The sequence below is a fragment of the Rissa tridactyla genome, chromosome 2, assembly GCF_028500815.1.
Source record: "Rissa tridactyla isolate bRisTri1 chromosome 2, bRisTri1.patW.cur.20221130, whole genome shotgun sequence".
Classification (NCBI taxonomy): domain Eukaryota; kingdom Metazoa; phylum Chordata; class Aves; order Charadriiformes; family Laridae; genus Rissa; species Rissa tridactyla.
In genome coordinates, this window is record NC_071467.1 from 122,364,839 (window position 1) to 122,387,013 (window position 22,175).

The 22,175-nt window shown below is 36.2% G+C and overlaps 1 protein-coding gene across 1 annotated transcript in view; it reads left to right on the forward strand.

Moving 5' to 3' along the window:
• TOPAZ1 (testis and ovary specific TOPAZ 1) overlaps window positions 1-18,976 on the forward strand; it is a 38,148-nt gene extending 19,172 nt beyond the window's left edge. Inside the window, exons 8-20 of the mRNA XM_054191865.1 lie at window positions 612-749; window positions 5,205-5,268; window positions 6,347-6,498; window positions 6,714-6,806; window positions 7,092-7,207; window positions 8,684-8,750; window positions 9,764-9,938; window positions 11,475-11,575; window positions 13,338-13,503; window positions 14,370-14,534; window positions 16,002-16,205; window positions 17,313-17,496; window positions 18,763-18,976. Coding sequence (XP_054047840.1) covers window positions 612-749; window positions 5,205-5,268; window positions 6,347-6,498; window positions 6,714-6,806; window positions 7,092-7,207; window positions 8,684-8,750; window positions 9,764-9,938; window positions 11,475-11,575; window positions 13,338-13,503; window positions 14,370-14,534; window positions 16,002-16,205; window positions 17,313-17,496; window positions 18,763-18,976 — 1,839 coding nt within the window. The remainder of the gene's footprint in view (window positions 1-611; window positions 750-5,204; window positions 5,269-6,346; window positions 6,499-6,713; window positions 6,807-7,091; window positions 7,208-8,683; window positions 8,751-9,763; window positions 9,939-11,474; window positions 11,576-13,337; window positions 13,504-14,369; window positions 14,535-16,001; window positions 16,206-17,312; window positions 17,497-18,762) is intronic.
• Window positions 18,977-22,175: the final 3,199 nt, after the last annotated feature.

A 22,175-nucleotide genomic window follows, 5' to 3' on the forward strand; every position in this document is an offset into this window, starting at 1 on the left:
ATTTCTACTCCTATGAAGATATTACCACTGAATAAATACAATTTCTGAAAACAAAATCAGTAATGAGGGGACAGCTGTTCACAATGGAGCTTTGTTGATTTCTATTTCCAGCTTAAGCAAAATCAAATGATGTTTTTTGCTTTATTGTTTTTGTAAAACTGAAAAGCAGACAAGGTTTCACATATTTAAGACAGACTGCATTATCCATTATGCTGGGGACTAAAAAAGGGCAAAGGAAATTGACGCCCCAGAATTCTCAGACTGTTAACCCAGAACCATGCAGGAATTTGTCACCTTTCTTCCTCTTCTCTACTCATTGTCTGGCTCATTTATCAGTTCTCGCATTCTCTCTGTCCGTGGTCTTCAAGACAGATTTTTGTTGTGTTAGACATTAACACGACATGACAAGGGGTTGATCTGGTCTGCTTTGAAATGCTGCAAATATAGTATAGAGATGAGCGTTGTTTCAAAGGTTGAACTGTAGATCATGTAATTTTTGCTTATGTTTATAATTTGTGGGTATTTTGAAATTCACAAAAAAAGAGCATGTTTGCTTTCAAAAAATACTCTGTTAGGTTTTTTGTGTTTGTTTTTATTTTGTTTTGTTTTAGGCTTCTCATTCAGTCCAACGGATCCTCGAGACGATTGAATTGCCCCGTAAATATTGCAGATTTTATTTCATGACTTTGCGTGGGTGTGAAAGAGCAAAATGTTGGTTTTGGCATGTTCCTGAACAGGGAGATGAAAAGGTAAAGAGATTTATTGACGAAAGGAACAGATTGTAAACATGAACGCTTTTTAAATACAAAATGACCTCTCCTTTGTTCATTTATATATGGAAAGAGAATAAATTTCAGACTGATGGATCAAAAAAATGTCCAGAAATTCTTCCTCTCAAGGTCTTTTAAAATTCTTTTCTTAAAAAATGGTAGAATTTTGAACTAGTAGACTTTTTAAGAAAACAGACATCAGCAAAAGAGCAAGAATCAGGCTGCATAGAGTAGTAGTAGAATGGGGAGATTCTGACATTTCTATCCCAAGCAGCAGAGACCTGTAAGCAAACACAGACTTTGTATGTATTCTTAAATCAAAAGCCATCTATGGTGTATTACTTTCTGCAAGTTTTATGCAACAGGGGCATGTTTGGTTAAAGATGCTGTAATCTCCTTAAATGGAGTGACAATTCTCGTAATATTTGCAAGAAAAAATACATTTCCAGTGGTGGACGAAACAGATGTGTTTTCAAACCATTTAACACAGAAACTATGAGTCTGTAATACTTCTAAAAACTGTGCAAGGCAAGATAATTGTGCTGTCATGTAATACGATTTTGGAATTGGCTGTATGAAATCAAGACTTATGTGGTTCTTTAAATCACTTGGAAGTAAAAAAAACAAAAAACATTAAAACAACCAACCAAAGACAAATGCCTAAACTTGTCCTCATCAGGTCTTACAAGGTTTATTTCTTATCTACCATCTTATTGGTATGAGCACAATTTTATCATTGGTGTCACTAAGTAAGAAATTACAGAATCAAAATGTGAAAAATAACCTATGGTGAACCTGTTAGATGTAAATACTATTAAAAAAAAAAGGTAGCATCTAAAGGAGCTCATCCATCTCCTTGATATTTTGAATATACTGTGTCCAAACTTTTAAAATACATCAGTGTAATTGGGTTTTATTTTTCTTAATGTTTTCTCTTGTCCTTTTTATGTCTCAAAAAGAGCTGTGGGTTTTTTTCTAATGCTTTGTAACCCCTTTGAAAATCTGTATGACACCTTAAAAATACTAAGATTATTTGAGAGTAATTTTGCATGGGACGTTTTCCCTTTTCCTTAATTGTGAAATATCTTTGGCAGGCTATAATGAGTATCAGTAATTTTCAGCTAGTTTGTATGAATTAACATGGTTTGTAGTGCTTCATTATATAGAGACAAATTAAAGAATTAAATTATTTGCCTAAAACTATTAAAAATCCATTCCATTTGATTTTACTTGTGGTGCAGCACTCCAGCACACTTACTGTTCTGCCCATCAAACCTAGCCTAGCTTTCGTGGTAGTCTGGAAGTATACTTTGAGTTTTGTTTGTTTGTGTATTTATTTATTTTTTTAGAACTCTCCATTTAAAAATTATAATAGACCAAGCACCTCATGGTGGCACCAAAGTACATAAATGGAAGACAGGTAAAGCAGCAACAAAGTCATGTTGTCAAATATAGGGGAAATAAATCCCTTTAGGAACTGTTACGCAGACCGGTGGTGGTCCACTTGCTTAGTACTATGTTTTCGGTGATGATCGTTAGCCGAATTTTTGAAGATAAATACTTTTCCCCGTAATGGATATTCCTTCCTTTTCATTAAGTAACTGGCTGATGCTTTAAGGCATAACTTACTAGGATTTAACACTCTCCACGGTTTGTGGTTCATCACAGAACACAGAATTGATTTAATTCATAAAAACATCATATGTTTTGAAAATCACAATACTCTTGAGCTCAGCAAGTTCTACAAGTTACTGGGTTTTATTTCTTTTAAAAAGATGCCTTTAATTTCAAACAGTGAAATCTCTTTTGTATTAGGCAAAGTAAACAAAACAATTAAAGACTGTGTTATAAATACTCCCTAAAGTTTTTCAAGGGGGAAGGATCTTAACAATGTGTCTCAGTATCTGATGGAGGGGGGAGGCGTAAAGAAGATGAAGGAGGACTCTTCTCAGTGGTGCCCGGTGAAAGGACAAGAGACAGTGGGCATAAATTGAAATTACAGGACATTCAGTTTGTCTTGAATGACACTTCAGACTGTAGCACAGATAATAAATTGCACAGTTAGATAAGTGCTTTGAAAACATGTCTTTATGCAAACTGTATTTCTCTCTCTGATTTTATTTTAGTCTTGTGCACCTTACTCATTAAGTTTTTTGTACTTGTATCCACTAAAGAAGCGTTTACTTTTTGTGACTTCTTCCACTCTTTTTTTTTCCTTGATCTTATGAACCTCTAACTAGAAACAAACAAAATATAAAATAGGAAGATTTCTGTCTTCATTAATGTTGTCTTGCAACTTCAGGGCCTTGGGTGTATGCTTTTGTTGAGTTTTTTTGGGTTTTGTGGTTTTTTTAATCTGGCTTCCTAAAGAAATGAGACTTGAAGTTGCAGCGTCCTTGCACTGTCTTTAGCCACCTTTAAATAATTTTTGAACCTGTTGGTCAGTTTCAGCCACATTTTATATGGATGGCCATGGGATTCATAAACATTCAAGGATGACCCATGGTTCATAAACAGACTCTTGTAAAAAGGGTCCTGGTTTTGATCTCACTGAGCGAAGGGCTGCAGCATGGGGTCTTCCCCCTTATTAAACATCAGAGTGCACGCTAACTGGGAGATGCTGAAGGATTTTGTAAATTCTGGTGTTTGTTCTTCTGAATTTAAGCACTTCTATATTACTGTAGTAGAACTGTGTTTTACTGGGCATTTGGTTGCTTGTATAAAATACTCGTTGTTACATGTGTTTTTTTTAATTGTGTTAAATGAGTTGTGGAATCAACTGATAGGTGACAAAATAGTCTGATCTCTACAACCTTTTGAAAATGGGAATTGTCTCTTTCATGTACCTTCATTCAAAATCTATTATGGTTAACTCAAAATTTAGAGATTCTCACACTTTTACATGGTCTGTAGGTTCAGTTACACGTTTTAAAATTGAAACAACTAAATCAACTGAAGCCTCCTAGAAGCTTAAATGAGTAACACATTTAGTTTCCTTTATGAATGTAATGTAACGTGTCCCATGGTTAAATACTACTACAACTGGATTTTCCGAGCAATTTCACTAATACTTGGAACAGTCAGAGCTCCAGATGCAATCTTGGCTTTTTTTGGGAGTCAGTCCAAAGAAGGAGGAAAACAGATTCCAACAGAAAGCAAACTAATTTACATACTGTAAGCATGTGCTAAAGTTTGTTTTGGAAATGCCCTCAGCCACCTGGGATTGTAGATTTGGATTAAATGAGTTAACCCATTGCCAAGTGACACTGCATATAAATGATCAAAGATGCAGCATGATTTTCTGAAAGGTCTATCATAGACTATCATATCAACAACATTATGACACTGTTTCAAAATAACACCAATAAGCTTTATTTTTATTCATCAAACTTACATGTACAATTTTTGTGTTCTTTGATCTGAACAGGTTAATGGTTTAAAAAAAAGGAAGAGGTCTTGGCCAGAAGCCAGTATCTTCTCCTTTGATTGATTCATTTGCTGTGTAACAAAATCCATGAGTGTATCCTGTTTAATTTTGAAGTTGCATGTAAAAATAAACCCAACTCAATTCTGTAATAACATGACTACTAATTTAGGGCGTTTTCTGTCTCTTGATTTTTTTTCATTATTTCACAAAATAGTATTAAATATGACCCATTTACATTGTGTGCAGAAAGACTGTAAATGTTCCATAAGTGACAAAGGGTATCTGAAAGGGGTGGGTGGTTTTTTTCCTAACTTAGAATTCTAAGATTTAATCTCAGTAGTCTTTATTTCTTCATCTGCAGAGATGGAGCAAAGTGTGTAAGTATCACAAAGTTGACGGCTTAAGATGTTAAGATAAGAATGTTCCAACACCAAATAACGTATTAAAATACCTAGGTGTCGATTTTTATTTTTTTTTTAACCAAGTGGGTCTGGGGTGAAATGGTTCATTACATTGAGTTAGTTCTGAATTTTTTCTTCTATGTCATTATAAGTAATTCTTTGTGACAATCAGTGTTACCAACTTCATTTCTAGATTATTTTTTGACTTCTTAGTTGGTACATTCATGTAATTTTTATCGTCTTTTCACTTTCACCTTTTTGTTTCCCTTTTTCTGTTTGTTTACAGTCTGCCACTTTTACACTAGTTCTGAAGTAACTGTATTTTCAAATTCTTTTTTTCATTTGCTATGAGTATATGCACACATATGTGTGCAGTTGTGGCCCCAGCAGCTCCTTTACCAAACATTTCATCTACATTAATTTTCTGCTGTCCTAATGACAGTGCCTTTGCCTAGAGAGCCAGCTACCTTCTTATACCATTTATCAGTATGTATGGGTTAAATACAAGCAATGTAAAGCTTGTTTCCGTATGTTTTTGCGTAGTTCTTTTGTTTGGCATAAACTGAGGTAACATTTTATTATGGATTTTTTTTCCTCTTTTTCTAGATTTGCATGGCAATACTTAGGACATATATTAGTATCAAAGAATCAGGCCTTCTAAAACGTGCAGGTATGATATAGTAATAGCTTTTGATGTATCTTTGACACTTAGCTTATTTAAAGCAAATTAAATAGGCTGTCAGGAGAGAAATGGGTGCTACTTGAACAGTGAATAGGAAGTTCTGATTTCGAAGGAATACATCTAGTCCATGTGTTTTCATGTTCCAGTTTCCCAGTAAGGCTAGGTATTTAGATACACAGTTATCTCAGGAGGTTGTTATAAATCCTACTTTCACGGAAAATGAACTTAGCCTGAATGGAACTAGACTTGAGAGTAGAAATGAGTAACTGGGACAGGGGGGAGGTTTAACAGAACCAAAATTTTTTAGGGCACTTTTGAACACCCTGGCCAAACATCACAAATCCAAGAACATTAGAATTAAGATCTTGAAATGAAGTGCTGTTACAGCACCCAGACAGCTGTAGTTTAGTCCTTTCACATTACCATGTGTGCAGACAATTATGATTAACACATTTTAGGGACTGTAGTTGATTCGCATCCATCTGAGCTTTTGTGTTCAGTCAGAAAGAGCTCTGGACAGTCATTCCTTTTGTACCTGTCCTGAGCAGTCTGAAGTTTTTGAAAGCTTATTAGAGTGTAGCACAATGTGAGCGTGGGATCCAGTTGCACCATGTGTAGTAATGTTCCCATGCTGAAATACTGAGCATTGTATTGCAGATACAGTACGTGTCTGCCAAGGCTGGCACTGCAACAGATTGCAAGACAATCCACCGTCATATTGCTGCATTTCACTTTGTAGAGCTTCGTGTCTGGAAAGGCCTTGATGCGCTTACCAAATCTAACATGGTTTTGTTGATTTTTCTTGGGCTGCACCAAGTCAGCTAAACTTTCTTGAAACCTATAGGGCTTATGGTGTTCAGCTCAGAGACATGAGTCAGTCTGGATCTAGTAAGGTTAACACTGTATTCAAACTGGATCCTTTTACCCATTTTTCTCCATATCCCTGTCCCATAATATCCTGGATAATTAAGAGTTGTTACGCTGCATTTAAAATTTAAGGAAATAACTTGTCTAACTAGTTAGCATCAGTTACCCCAAAGTGAAATTAATATAATTGCTTTTTCAGTCCAAATATTTGTGAAATATTACAGAGAAGTTACTCCTGGTGTGGATTTTGCTTCTCAAGTGCTGAATGATCTTCTCATTTCTTTGCTCGAGAACTGTTTGTTGCAGGAAGTATTTCAGATATTGAATGTAACTGTACAAATCAATACACTGGTAGGTGACCTTGTAATATTTTTTTAAATCTTTGATCCATGGTTTCTTAGTTTTTTGAATGCTATGCCATTTGTAGTAATAAATTTGGTTTTACTGTGTTACTCAAATCTTGGGGGGGAAAAAAGGAGCAAATCAAAAGCTCCTATTGTAAAAACTCTTAAGCTTTCTAATTGAATAGAGTTGCAAAACTGATTGTGCTTTTCTGTCTAAATTAGCCAGCAGTAGATGTTCTTCTGAAAGTTTTTGAGCATGTGGCTTCTTTGAATAGAAGAGATGCTGTGCCTACGTTAATCAGTACCTTTTGTAAGGTATGAGTTTGATTGTACTACTGCTTACTTGTTGGAATTTCTGAAATTCCTTACCTGTTTTAAAACTCAAACATATCACTTTAATATTATTTCAGTAGTATTTTTTAAAAGTTTTATTGTGACTAGCTGAATTTGTGGTACGGGTTTCCGCTTATCCCTTGTTTTTTGACTGAGATTCCCTGTGACATGTTTTTCCCACTGTCATTTGCCACTTACCTCTGGAAATACGTAAGTGATCACAATTTTTTGTATGCTTACTTGTCTTCCCCCTGTTTGATATTACAGCTCACTGATGCTGGTTTGTTCCTTGAGTTTGAACATTTTGACTGTATTATTAAGTTCCTTCACCAATTGCAAGTTTCCAGTCAGGAAATAAATACTGTTTTGAACGTAAAATCCAGGTATGTCTTTAAGGAGCTATTTTGTAATTATATCTGTACAGTTCCTGCTTCAGGTTCCATTTCTATGAATTTATGTAAAAACTTCAAAAGGCAATTAGAAAATGCAAATTTAGTGTTTTGGATGAAAATACTATCATATCACGCGTAGTCGTATTTTAAAGTACTGTCAGTCAAAAGTACTGTGCTTCAAAGATCAAGGATTGTTAAGTTAAAACTTAGATTCTGACAGCAGTTATTATTAGTTTTTTATATAGTGATCATCATTGTACAATCTGTTCCCAGCTGTGCCACAAGTTTATATAACTATAATCAAATTAGAAACACTATGGTTTAATGTATCATTTAGTCCTGCATAAGCAAGCAGTACTTCTGCAATAAACAACCTTTCTAGGCAATAAGAGGATTAGTTATAATGTGAAGTAGTTTTCTAGTTTCATTTACTGTGCAACTGCGTAAATCCTTGTGCTAACACAACTGGGGAGGAGGCTCATTTTTTACGTACTGATGGATTATGCTGGGCAAAATGTGAAATCACAGCCCAGATCTGGTCCAAAACTGTTGATGTCTCTCCATCATTTGCACAAGACTGTGATCCTTTTTTTTTTTTTTTGTATCATCTGCATCATACGTGCACACACAAGTTGAGAAACTAAATTTGTGATTCATAAAGCAACCTTTGATTCTTAGAGGAAACCAAATATGCAGCATCTACTATGTGAAAACAAGCCATCGCTGTTTCAAGTGAAAGCACTGTAGAAATTATTTGCTGCTTTTCATACTTTTCCCATAGAGGACCTTTCAGCCACGGATCTCGGTGTTTTTCCAGTGCAACTTAACACACGTGTTGGAGGTAATTTTTATCACTTTTCACATCAGGAATCTGGTTCACAAAGGAATGACCCCTTCCAGGTTGCCTCAGTATATATGTGTTTTCAGCACAAACTGAGAAACGGTCTGTATCGATGAAGACACAGCAGCTGTGCTACAAGTGTTTGCTCATTCGTGTGTAGGTTATGTATCTACATGATAGCATCACACTGGATGGATACACCCATTGTTTCAGTGGCAGCATCAGAATAAAGTATTGTGAAGCTGAAAAGCACTTTCTCTCATATAATTAACTTTTTTTTTTCCACCTTTATGTCAGAAATACATACAGTACAGTTCTTCATTTACTTAATGGATTGCAAGTCTTACTCATACCTTTTCAGTTACATTTCTACTGAGACAAGGGAGTATTTTCTGAGAAAAAAGCTCTGCTCAATTATTTCCTTAATATGCGTACTGACTTCCCTTGGCATGATTGTAAACGTCTGTTTTCAGTATACGGTTTGCATAGTGTGTAGTCAATAGGATCAAAAATCACATCAGTTATTAGTTCATATATGATAATTTTTTGAACACCTTCTGCTAGTGCATAGTTTAGGCCAATAGGATGTGTTAAAATTAACTGTTAATATTTTTTTCTTATTGAAGATTTCAGGAAAGGCATTTTGAAAAGAACTGGCTTTTTGACTTCAACTTGGCAGTGGCTGAAATTCAGGTACAGTATGTGCATTCTTCCAAGCCTGTTGGAATACTTAAACCATGACTTCTTTTAAACCTACAAGAAATAGCAATTTCTATATCATTTAAAATTAGTGGCCTTTATTGTTAAGTATATTGAGATTATGATAAAATATTTCTATGCAAAGCCATATTGGGGAAAGATTAACTTGCAGGGTAAAACTGTCTTTGACTTTTCTGTGACATCAGTATTAATTTACATACTTGTAGCTTTTATCTTGGTTTTTCACCTAATTCAAAGATTTTATAATTTTAAGCAATTCTTTCCTATGCCTTACATGTGTTGTGCTCGCAATTGGTAGTGTACATCATTCCTCACCAAAAAATTATTTAGTAGATAGAATTCATCTAGTATAAAAAGGCACAATGGTAAAAGGCTGTAATTGGCAACAATAAGCAGGTATTTTAAAGAATAAGAAAATATTATAAACAATTCTTTAATCGGACACTTGCATCTTTCATATTCAAGGGTAGAGTACTTCTTATGCAGACTTATAATATAGTTTACATATTATCACACTTACTGCACACATCCTGAGACCAAAATTTAAGAAGGAAAGAACCAGGACTGATTTTTTTTACTCCTTTAACAGCAAAGTCATCAGTGATCTGGCAAGCAAAAGACTAATTCATATAGAAAATAACCATCAATTTGGCATGCATTGTGGAAAAAAAAAGATAGTAAAATACTGGATGAATGCCAGTTCTTAAATAGGATTAGTAAGTTATGAGCTTCCCCAATTGGGATCATGACATAAACCAAAAAAGAATTTTGATTTCTTGAGGGGAAAAAAGTGATCAGCAGTCCATGCAAGTTAGGCAATATGTAACTGTGCCATATCGAACATGGTGTTCTTGGCAGCAGCGTTTCATCTGCATCTTTTTTCTGCTTTAAGTCTATCCCAGCTGTATCTCGCGAATTTCAGTATATTTTCTGTTTGGTGTTCTGGAGGCAGGTTTGCTTACACTTATCTCTTGACTTCTTCACAGCATTGCAGGGAAAATAGTGATTGGACGAAGCTGGGAGCTTTGTATGTTAATGCGAGAACTGGATGTGAACATTTTAATGATCTTCAGAAATTGTCTGTATGTATTGCTGAAATACTAACCAGAGATTCTGAGACAGACAGACCAGGAGTTCCTTTTTGTGATTTTGCTGATGCAGGTAAAATAAAGATGCAATAAATGCTTTTTGTTCATTCCTATTCTTTGTAAAGGTTTTAAAAGGGGTAAAAAACCAAATTCATATACTGTTTTCTGAATATTAATTTTATATGCTACAGTATTCAGAATTTCTCGAGGTGCAAATACAATCAGTTAAAATGCTCAATAGAAGCCATTTTCTAGTGGAAGTAAAATCCACAGTGCTTCATTTAAAGTCAAAGTTCTGAAAGAAGAACATTTGAGCTTTGTGAAATCAAGAAGAAAAACCAAAATCGCTGTCTTTTATAAGAATGACCTATTCTCAGGACAAAGGCAAATGTATTAAGTATTGCCATATGAAGTGTCACAACTTTTAATAGCATAAATAAACTTTAGAGATGTAAATACAGCTATAGGTATATTTGTGTATTTCCAAACACATTGAACAGGGTTACATCATGTACTTTTTTATTTTAGTAATTTAGATTTTCAGAATTATTTCATTCTCTGAAGAACCAAGAGCTGGTTCAACAAAATACCTTCTACTTTTTTTTAATAGTTCTGGCAGGTTTTCTTACCCCTTTCCTCCCTATGCCTCTTCATTTACATATCTGTATCATTCTTCCTAATAAGTTTGCAGAAAGTTGATGCTCAGTGAAGTGTCAGTGGGATGTTAAAGCATTTTATAATGGATGACTTGCATCTTTTTCAACCTGTACTAACTACTAAAACACAATGAATATTTATTCAAGATATGTGACATGACCTTTCTGACCGCAGACTTTAATATTATAAAATAGCTACTGCAGCTTCCTGTTGTGACACAGACAGAAGATTTTGGTGGGGCTTGGAACTTAGTCTGTCTTCGCTAGAACAGTGGTCTCCAAACTTATAGGTACCTCTATCAGTAAAAAATATTTGAGCGTTCACCCCCGATTTATTTATTTACAAATTATGTACATGTACTACTGCACTAATACATTAAACACATTATAAAACATACACAAAAATAGAAATTAAAAAGATGAGATGAAGATGAAATAAACACTACTTTTAAAAATATTTTATTTTCTTTATTTTTATTTTTTAATGGTACAAAAAATATTTTCTTCCCACACCTGAACGGATTGTTGTGCTCACACCCCACTTTGGAGACCACTGCTCTACAATACCAACAGTGCTTCCAAAGTGGTCGTATAATATGGTTGGGAAAACTTGTAATTACTCAGTTCGGTAATTGCCATCATTTCATCATGGTGCCAGAAATTAAAAACTTACACTTTACAAATAATGACGTTACCAAATTATGATATAATGTGTCCAAGCATACTATGGATGAATTAGACCATGACATTATGAAATAGTGTCTGATTAAACTATAGTTATTTACCCTCCTTCTGGTGTTAAGACTCAGGACTTTGCTACTTTCAATGGCAAATATCTCAGAAACTACATTTAATATTTTCACAATGACCGTGTTTTTCAAGTGTGTAATTTCTTTAAAACTGCATTTACACTTAAAATAAATTTTTAAAAATACTTTTTTTTTTCCTTTCAGTAATAAAAAATTCACAACATAATGAAGCAGACAGAATTTTCATTGGAAGGATTGGGATAAGTGTAATGTATTCTTATCACAAAGTACTGCAGTGGATAAAGGTATACTGGACTATAGGAACCTGAGTGGAAGAAAAAGAATGAGTCATTTCTTTTCTAGTTTTTTAAATGTGTTTCTCTAGTTGAATGGCTGGATGTACCACCTGCCTCCCAACCATCTTAGTACTTCTTAATTGTCCAGTAGTTTTAATTGTCCATAGCAGTTTTCTATGGAGCCCATCATAACTTTGTCTTGCAACTGAGAAACTTGATTGTTTAGGTTCAACTTTTGATTTCTCTGAGCTAAGGATGAATCTGGATTAGGAGATAGGTCTTCCTGAGATTCTGGGGTGAGGTGCTGATGGGATTGTTTCCCAGAAATGTCACTTCCTTCTGTCTGGCAATACTGCTGTATTTCTGAGACCTCCCAACTCAAGCAATAATTACAGAAGTTTGAGTGGGCCCTTTCCTGCACCGATGCTTCTGAACCTGACCTCAAATGGAATGGATAAGGCCAGGAAGACAGAAGGGAAGCATAGCAAGGCTGCTACTGCACTTGGTGAACTGCTCATTCCCCAGAACATCACTAGAAATGCTTTTCTTCCAGTGAATCTAGAGTTCGAAGTTCTGTGAATCCTGCAAAGACTCAGACCTCACAAAGAAATGCCATTTATAATCCTTTCTTTGCTTTCAAATATTACAGAGCACCATGGTTAAGGGACTAGACCTTTCACTGGATGTTTTACACTGTTTAGGCCTCATGCAGTATTGATCATAAGTTCACTGCAGCAAGATTCATTTCAGTGTTAAATTTGCCTTTTTTCTTCCTGAAAGGAAGCGGTGTATACCAGCTAGATCCTCTACGTGACCACCAATACAAACCACCAGTGATTTTGGAGTGTATTTTGGTCAGTGATGACATTCTGAACTTCACCTTGTGTCAGTGTGCCGCCACCTCATTGATACACCCACTAAGCAAGAGCTGAAACCTATCTAGTTTGGAGTTTCATTTGTGTTGCTTGACCAGCAAGGCACAGCCAGACAGGACAAGTGCTGAATCCGGCCTATTCTTGCCTTGCTGGGGATGTTAATTTGATATCCCACCCTGACTCAATCATCATCTTTTTTTAGATTGGTCAGATCTTAATTATTTTTGAGACTGCTACCTTTCTTCCATCTTTGACTGAAAAGGCCAACCAAAAAGTTGTTAAGAGGAAGCTTCTGTAGGAAACCAGTCTAAATATCAACCTGGAATATGATGATAAAGTTGTTGGGTGTTATACTGTTGGCCAGATAGGCCCAACTTTTTGCAGCTTATTGTCCTGCTGGGTACAACTACCAGTGTTTTCTTTGGCTTATGCTGGAGTAATTATTTCAGTTTAACGATTATGCCTCTGCAAAATGAAAACTCCCTGTATAATCTTTTTAGAATTTTATAGGTTGTGTAGTGCTGAATGGAATCAAGAGTAAAAATACTAATATACTAACGTACATAAATACAAATGAATTACAAAGTATATTAAAAATACTGTCTAGGAACATTATAAAGAAAAAATAATGTTATAGGGAATAGTGTGCTGGGAACTGTTCAACAATGGGCTGGTGGTGGGGTTTTTTTGCCTACACAGTCAAAAAAAACTTATTATTCATTAGAAATTTTACTATACTTTTTTTTTTCCCCAGCTCAGTTTGGATAACTAAACCGGTACCTATACATCTATATCACCAAATTAAATCTGCTGTATTTTGTGTAAATATACTCTGTGTTCAGTGTTATCGCTCCTTTCTCTGACCTTTCCCCTTTCCCTTCTCCCTCTTATGCTAGGGAAGGAAGGTTTTGGATAAGTTGCATGAGAAGCAGATACATTTTACAGTCTTGAAAGGACTTATAGGCGCAGAGAGGTTAGCATCAAGATGTCAAATTGTTAATAAAGCTGCAGAAATCTTTCTTAAAACTGGAAGTTTGGATGGAGCGGTGTGGGTATTGAAAGGTAAGCTTGTCTTATAAAAAACTGAGATTTTATTTAAATTTGAACAGTCACCTTCTATGACAGATTTCAGATAAAAGTTATGATCTGGCCAATGTTATTAAATAATGTTAATAATATTGGGACAACAAAAATAAAATGCTGTCCATCTTACTGGTTAGCAGTCTTCTTGATATGTATAAGAAATATTATGACTAATACCATATTTTTTTTCAGAAAAGTTTTTAGTAGTCTGTTATCAAGACCAATCTACTCAAAAGCCTACCATAATAAGGGAGGGGTGCATCTTAGAAAGTGACCGTGCCCCATGTACCTTTCCTTTCAGCCAGGTGACGTTCAGCGTCAAAAAATTTTCAGGCTTCGGTCAAGGCGTAGTTTCTTTAGCCCTCACAATATCCACATTTAGTAAAATAGCTTTAGAACAGTACCATATTTCTGCAATTAAATAATGCATAATTACTGGCTTTTTGGAATTCTCATCTGCTGAAAAGAGAAGAAATTCAGAAGTATAAACAAGAATAGAAGGTGTTCTATAAAGTAATATTGAGGATCTAAAATTTGCTACTCAATTTTATATATATATATAGATATTTATGTATTTATGTACACACTTATATATATGCCACTCACAGTCCATTTACTACCATGATATTTAGTAAAAGGGGTTATTTACAATATGAAGGTTCAGAGAATCAATCTGAGAAGTATTGGTGATAAGGAACAAATTATTAATAACTAGAACTCCATTTTCTGTGAAATTCTGAAATTTGTTTTCTGCTACAGTTTACAGTATATTTTTAATGGCCAAAAGTCTCAGCGTCCAGCAGTTTCAGTTCATAGAAATAACACTGCACTGTTGCTTGCCACAGAGTCAGAGTGGACAACAAATGCACCATTGTGGCCCTGTGATAAAATGGACATCCTCAATCGACATAATCTGTTATGTACAGTAGTGGACAAATACTTGGGGAAGAGTTTATACAGGCAGGCATTTGAAGTTCTGCAGAACTTACCAGGTTTTCAAAATCATTCTGGTAAGTAAAGAAAAAGATACTGTATTAAGAGCTAAAAATTGAATAGATGATTCTGTACTGTTCTTTTTGTTTGTTTTCTGGCTAAAATTTGTTGAAGAAGATGGTTTAGACAAGCCCGTTTTTTTCCCCCCCAAAGAGTGTAGGCTCAGTTAAAGTATGTATTGTACTCTGCAGCTGTTGCCACATACATACATGCACGTACATGCACACAGTTTATACACATCTTCTTTTTTTCAATTGGTTCTTTTACACAGGGCAACAGGAAAGACCCGCTAAATTTTTAAGGATCATTCACAATCTATACAATAACTTAAAATAGGGGTATCATTGGTTGATTCATTTCATCTTCACTTCAGATGAATGCATTGGTGTTTTCTGTAACTGAACTAGCTAACCAAGGCTGCTTTTACGCACCATGTTAAGAACTGAGTGCTCTTTTGGACTCAACTTATCTGAAAAATTTTGGATGTGTATTTCAAGAGGAGATGGGTAGTTACTTAGGTTCTGCTGAGGAAACCTCAGTTGATTTCCCGTGTGTAGGTCTCACTCTTATTGCCAGTGTATGTTAGGAAAGCTTAGTTGGAAGACCATCTACTTAGAGAATCCTAAAAGTATCTGGTCCTCTGAGGCGTGAGGTGGATACAAGGCTGCTCAGTCCTGCCAAAAAGGGGACAGTTGGAGGGAAGTGGACAGTTCAGAGTACGAGTAGAAGCAGAACTCGAAGCACCACAGTGAATTCTGTTGGTGCAAATTTTAAGTCTGAGGCATCAGGTGAAGATTCTATTTACAGGCTTGGACAAATTAATGTATTTTTATCTGATCCTGTTGGTTTTGGCAGCAAATTATTACTTGGATCTTAACGGTTCTCTTTCACAACATGAATGAACTAACTGTATGAAAAGACTTCTGTTCCACTTTGCTGTTAGAAGCAAGAATCATAGAATCACAGAATGGTTCCCCTTGGAAGGGACCTACCTTAAAGATCATCTAGTTCCAACCCCCTGCCATGGGCAGGGACATCTCCCACTAGACCAGGCTGCTCAAAGCCCCATCCAGCCTGGCCTTGAACACTTCCAGGGATAGGGCACCCACAACTTCACTGGACAACCTGTTCCAGTGCCTCACCACTCTCACAGTAAAGAATTTCTTCCTGATATCTAATCTAAATCTCCTCTCTTTTAGTTTAAAACCGTTACCCCTTGTCCTATCACTACACTCCCTGATAAAGAGTCCCTCCCCATCTCTCCTGTAGGCCCCCTTTAGGTACTGGAATGCTGCTGTAAGGTCTCCCTGGAGCCTTCTCTTCTCCAGGCTGGATCACCCCAACTCTCTCAGCCTGTCTTCATAGCATAGGTGCAGGTAGCTGATAGCATAGAGTCCTGATTTAGGTACTGATTGAGAAGCGATCCTTCAATTAGATTTGCATTTGACTTAATTCAGTAGTTAATATTCTTCATTTTGTTTCAGATACTGTAGATGTTTCTCAGTACAGCTCCCTTTTTAACAACCTGATAAATGCCTGTTTTGAGAGCAAGAACCTCGGGGTGTCATCTTCTGCAATAGACTTCATGCTTTCAAAAAACATAGCAATTGATATTTTTCTACTTAGAGGATTAATCACAGCTTTGGGAAGAAGTTCTTTGTGGTCTAAAGCTAGGACCTATTACAAAAGTAAGTTGCTTCTTAAACAATATCGTTCCCTTATGTTCTTTAGATAACATATGCTCATAACAGCTCAGTATGTTGGGGAGAAATGGGTAACAGTTTAATTTGTAAAAAGAAAACGGTACTTTCTGTATCACTATCAGGAGTTTATTTGTAAACAAAATGTTTATTGGGAAATAGTGACGGCTGAAAATACGAATCAGTGCATACTACCTGTCATGAAATAGATGTAACAATAACATTAACTTTTCACATTCGATTTCAGAATTTTAAAAATGTGAACCTTTAAATGGTTAAAAAGTGCATAATCTTCACTTTTTTATCTAGGCAAATTAGATTTCTTTATACTTATGTTTAGAGCTGGTGGTAAAAGCGTTACTGTTTAAGATTTGAGAGGTCTGGCTAAGAAGTTTATCCTAACTAAAAGAGAATTTCTTTCAACTAAAAGCTAACAGTCTGTGATTATTTTCAACTCCCCACTTTTGAGCTAAGATAACACTGGGTGTGCCACTCTGATAGGGTCCACCTATCTCTCCATTTTGTCACATTATTTACTGTTTGATTCCATCGTAGTATTGTGGTGGTTAGCAGGCTACTTAAGGAGTCCGTCCTGGGAGGGATGGATGCTTGGCTTTGTTAACATCGAAATGATTGTTTTTCCTCACCTCTTTTTTTTTTTTTCCTCACCTCTTCTTTTTTTTTTTTTTTTTTTTTTTTCCCCCCTGAAATGCTATACTGGTTGGGTCTCTGGGATCACTTGGCAGAGGACAGGGAAGCAAAGGGGGAGATGCTGTTCAGAGGTCCTCTCACTGTGATCATAGTTAATAAAGCTTCTGTTTGACCTGTCGTTGTTACGTACTTGGAGGCTCCAGATTTCTGACAGAGCTTTTTAATCATCGCTGATAATATTCATTGATAAAAATAACATTTTACAACAGTGCGTACTATTTTCTGTGTACTCAAATCAGGCCATTTCACAGGTGAAATAATAAAATCCATTAAGAGGTTGGGAAGGGGGATGTCCACATTCTTAGCCACGTACTGAAGAAAACAGAACTGTGTTCAGTATCGGTAATCCTAATTAATTCCTTAAATTTCTGTATTTACTCTCAGGTGCTTTATCATTGGGTTGCTACCCACCACTGCAGGGAAATTTATATCACAAACTTTTGACGGTTCCATCTTACCTGTCTGAGGTTGAGATGCTGTTGGCCATTGAAATATTTCTTGTTTCAAATGCCAGTGATATTCAAAGTCCAATGGCTGCTAGTCAGACTCTTCAAATAATACTGAAAAGGTTTGTTGTCAGTTATGTACCATTTTGATTGTATTTATCCGTGTGATCGTGTAATTAATGAGAGATCTAATTTTCCATTGGCTGGGAAAGAGTGCTTGGTTTTAAACTTGTTTTTAATCCTTCTTTCTAAACTGGTTATAGAATAGTAGATGTTTGGCAGTTTTTTATTACTAGTTTTACATGTGAGCGGCAGAAAAGTAATTGTTCCGGAGTGATATTGGCCTGTGTTCTCTAACTGTGCCTACCACACTAAGGGTGTACTGTATTTTCACAACCAGGATAGCTTGATATCTTGGTATATGGATTCTTGTGTTGTGGTTAAGCAGTGGAGTAGAAGGGCACAGTCAAAATGTTACTCTGACATTTCTTGGCTGTGTTTTGGAAAGTGCATGTAGACATTTTACTTGGTTCTCTTTATAGGGGATATCTCAATATTAAATTTGCTAGATTTTTTTCCCCCTTCCTGTGAGACTTAATACCTTCAGATAAAAATGTGGGGGTTTGCTTTTTCCTTTTGTCCATAAACCACAAACCACTGGCACTAGATTATACCTATAATTAATTTTTCAAGACCCCATTTTCTTGCTCAGCATCAAAATGTGAAACTCCATAGAAAAGCTACATTTGTTAAGAAGGATGAACGGGGACATCTCAAACTCGAGTAGTCTGTCTTCCTTCCCCTCTACCTTTCCCAACGAGTACTTGGCTTAATTTTGTTCTTTTGATAAATGAGAAGTTTTTTATCTCTTGTTTTCACATGTATGCTATTGTACCTCTGCTTGTTTGCTTAAAGAGTAAATTCTGCTCTTGCAGAAACATCAGCATGTCACTGAGGCCCATCCTTATTCCAAAAGTGTTTACATGCCAAAAATCACTAATCCTTTTGGAGTCAATCACGTACACGAATTCTTGATATATCCAGTTCATAAAATGGTTTACAATCCTTTACTGAGTTTTCCAGTCTGGAGTCAAACATTTCTTCATGATATGTGCTATGAATGTTGCAGACCTACTTTGCACTGGCATTAAATCCTATTACTTTTCATTACTGTAAAGTATGTTAAAAATATACTTTTTCTAACTTTTTAATTCTTTGGAATAATCAGCTAAAATTTGTCTAGAAATTAACATAATCTATTACAAGTGAAGTGAACACAAGACATTATTTTAATGTTTTTGTAATCTTGTTGCCAGTATAAAGTGTCAGGCAAGTGACACGGGGCCTGTATGGTACCTAATTTTGCATTTGTGAAAATTCACTTGCAGAAGTGAAGATCAGACAGTTCAGAATAACAGGGACTATCAAGCGGCAGTGGAGAGACTGATCCTGGCTGCTCGTGTATCTGATCCAAAGCTTTTTCTTAAGCATATGACAATGAATGTTAACATGGAAGAAGTTTACAGCTTGGACCTTACATCTGCTCTAAAATGGCTTCAGGAGAATATGAAATGGGCTGGGAAGGTCTGGCTGTTTCAGTAGTCATTAAATAGTAAAGGTTTTTGGTTTGTAATGGTTAAAGCGATCATTGTTGAAAATAATACAAATTAATAAAGGCAGTTCCCACTGGGTTCAGGCTGCGCCTTACTGATTTACAGGAAGGCTTCAAACTCAAGTTGTGTTTTTAAATACTTATATTGATGATAATGCAGATAGTAGCACAGAAATAGTAATTTTTTTCCCTAACTATATATATTGTTACACTGACTTACATAGATGTTTTGTAATGGCATGATTAGATAATGAGGAAGGTGCAGCCTCAGAACCTACATTCTCCTTTTTTACGTAGAATCTAGCACTAACTGTTACTCTTCTCCCAGCAGGTGATAGTATATAAGTGCATTGATTGAGTGCATCTACTGTTCTTGAGTAAGACGTTTTCCACATTGCTTCACAGTCTGTAGAAGTAATACGTTTCCTTTTTGTCTTCCTCACAGTATCTTGTGAGGATATTGTCCCATCTGTGTGCCTCTTAGATCTTAATTTCCTTACTCCAAAAAAACAATAAAAAGCACTGAGGATAAAATAGCTTCAAAATCACTTGAGACATGCCTGATTTGGGATACCTTCCTTCACAGAACTGAGAGAGTTTATGCAAATTGCTCACGGCTGAAGGTTTAGTTGTGTCTTGTTAATAACTTGTATATGGCTTCACATTTGTATATATGCATATTTACACTGAAAAGGAAAACTTGCTTTCTCCCTTGATTGTGCTCTTAGAGGGAAATGGTTTTGTCCATTTTTTAGTTTCTGCCAACTGCAAGATGAGATGGAGGCATCTAGCAAGCTGTTTCTAGCCTTCCTGGTTCTTCAGGAATTCTTTTTTCCACCTGCAAATCCTGAATCAGATTCAGAGCATGAATTGCTTAAGTCACTCTTCATCTACTGATCTGCAGCCTGAATAAGAAGAAACAAACATTTCATATCGAAAAACTCTCGTGGCAAATCAGTGGGACTTCTGTCAATGTAGATACAGAACCTGAGCTCCCCCCCTTCACCAACATGCCAATAATAACAGCTCTTTTTGTCCTGCTCTCCATCCCCTTTAGGGTTTTTTGTGCTGAAAATTTCTGCTTTCTTGGGTATAGAAGTTCCTGGGTTTTTAAGGCTCTTCAATCATAAGTGAGATCAAGATGGTGACGTAAGCCCTCAATATTTGAAAAATCTTCCCTCCTTGGGCGCAGCGTGTGTCTCTTCCCCATTCCAGCAGCGTTCTTGCAGTTGTGCTTTGAGCCTCTGAATCATGAACGCCATCATGATCTTAGCGCTGGATGTTTGTGGAGGGTTTTGGAGGGGCGTTGGTGTTTTTTGGTTTGGGGGAATTGCCACGTTAGTCTTGAGGTCCATGCGATTAATCTGATCGACAGTTGTTAGATTCCTGACCCTCTTCAGGGTCAGGTCCTGACACTTTTCAATACCACTGCTCATCCACTCTGTCTAGGAGTTGCTGCTGGTAAGAGAGAGGTTTGAATCTGATGACCACCAAGATCACTGCCTTCCTCCTGTGTCACTTGCACAGAAAAATGCAAGGATAGAGGCTCTTGTGTTTTCACAGGGTATCATTCTTCTGTAGAGATCTCATCTGCTTTCCTTCTCAAAAACGGTAGATTCAGTACTAACAATCAGGTGGCATTTCTTTAAAAGCCTCTTGCCTCAAAATTTCTCCTAAAGAAGAGTTGGCACTAATTCAAACAGACTTTGAGTTCCACCACTTGGTATTCACCGAGATGGCTCTGCCATTCATAACGCTATCCACCTGGTCAAATCCAGTAGGATTCTGCTGCTTTTGTTTCCCAGTAGCTGAACGACTGGGTAAGAAGTGGTCAGGTTTCACATATGGGATCTAAACTGATGGTCTTCAAGCCACTCCAGCATTAGTGGCAAGAGCAATTTTGGAAGGTTTCAACACACTAAAACGGGCAGTGAGAAACTAAGTCATTTTTCGCTAATTACTTTTTGTAAGATCCTTTGTAGCTTAATCTTCCTTGGAATTAGACAGAGGCTATCTGAACGTCAGCTAAATCCCACATTTCTGCAAGCGGTACCAGATGTGGCTAATACTGTGTTTGAGAGACGCAGAAGGACAAAATTCTCTTAGTAATCTCTCTGGCTTCAAAGTGTGGGATGTTCTAGAGACAGCATTATTTTTTCCATTATAAGCAACCTTGAATTTTCACTTAGATCATCCCCAGAAAAAAAAATCCAAATGTTGCTTTATTTTTCAGACAGAGGTTAATCATTGACCTTCTAGCTTAACTTGGAACTGTATAAAATTTGTGCAATGTTTTGGCTCCATCTCCTGAGAATCATCTTCAGCTGATAGGATGAAATCTCAGTCATGTTTTAACTAGTGCATCTGGTGTTTCTGTCAATAGAGTGTTTCTCCCTATCACCATGATAAATCAGTAGGCAATTTAAAGAACTTTACTGTTAAAGTCCTGTATTTCAGAGTTTTGTACTGTCTGGGTCTACTTGAAATACCGTACAAATCTGGTCATTTTCATGGGTATCAAAATGGCAGAAAGGTTTCTTAAGCAACATTCTTGGTACCGTTTTGGTGACAGAAATTGCATGTGCCAAACAGGACAAAACTCCAATGTGGAATGGAAAAAAGCCTGGAAACATGAAAAAATGTTCCAATGAAAACTTTTAAAGTTAAGTACAACAGAGACAAGGCGGTTTTGTAGAGCCAGCCACTCGGTAGATAATATCCATATTTTTGCTTTTCCCGAGGTATAAGTTACTGTTTCTTAGTAGCTGAATGAACTTCTGTGTTTGAGATTAAGCAACTTGTTTGATACATTTAATTTTTCATATAGGAAATAAAATGTACGTTTACCTGTTTGCAGAGAGAGAGAGACAGAAGAATGTGCAAAAAAACCTTTCCTGTGCTGCACTCAGTAGCTAGATGTAGACAACACTGTGATCCTTCAGTATGTTGTTAGATACATGAGAAAAGTCCCTTTGTGAAAATCTTTCTCCAGTTTTCACTGATTACAAAGTATGCTCTTGGAAAGATTACTTTTGTTAGCTAGGGACAGTTTTCTTGTAACTAAAACAGAATAATGTTGTTTGTAAGGCTTAACCACTATTTTATTTCAAAGCATTGATAGTTTTGAGAGTTTCTTAACACACATCGGAGGCAGAGGTGAGAAGCTGGAAACAGAAGCTTGATAGTTCT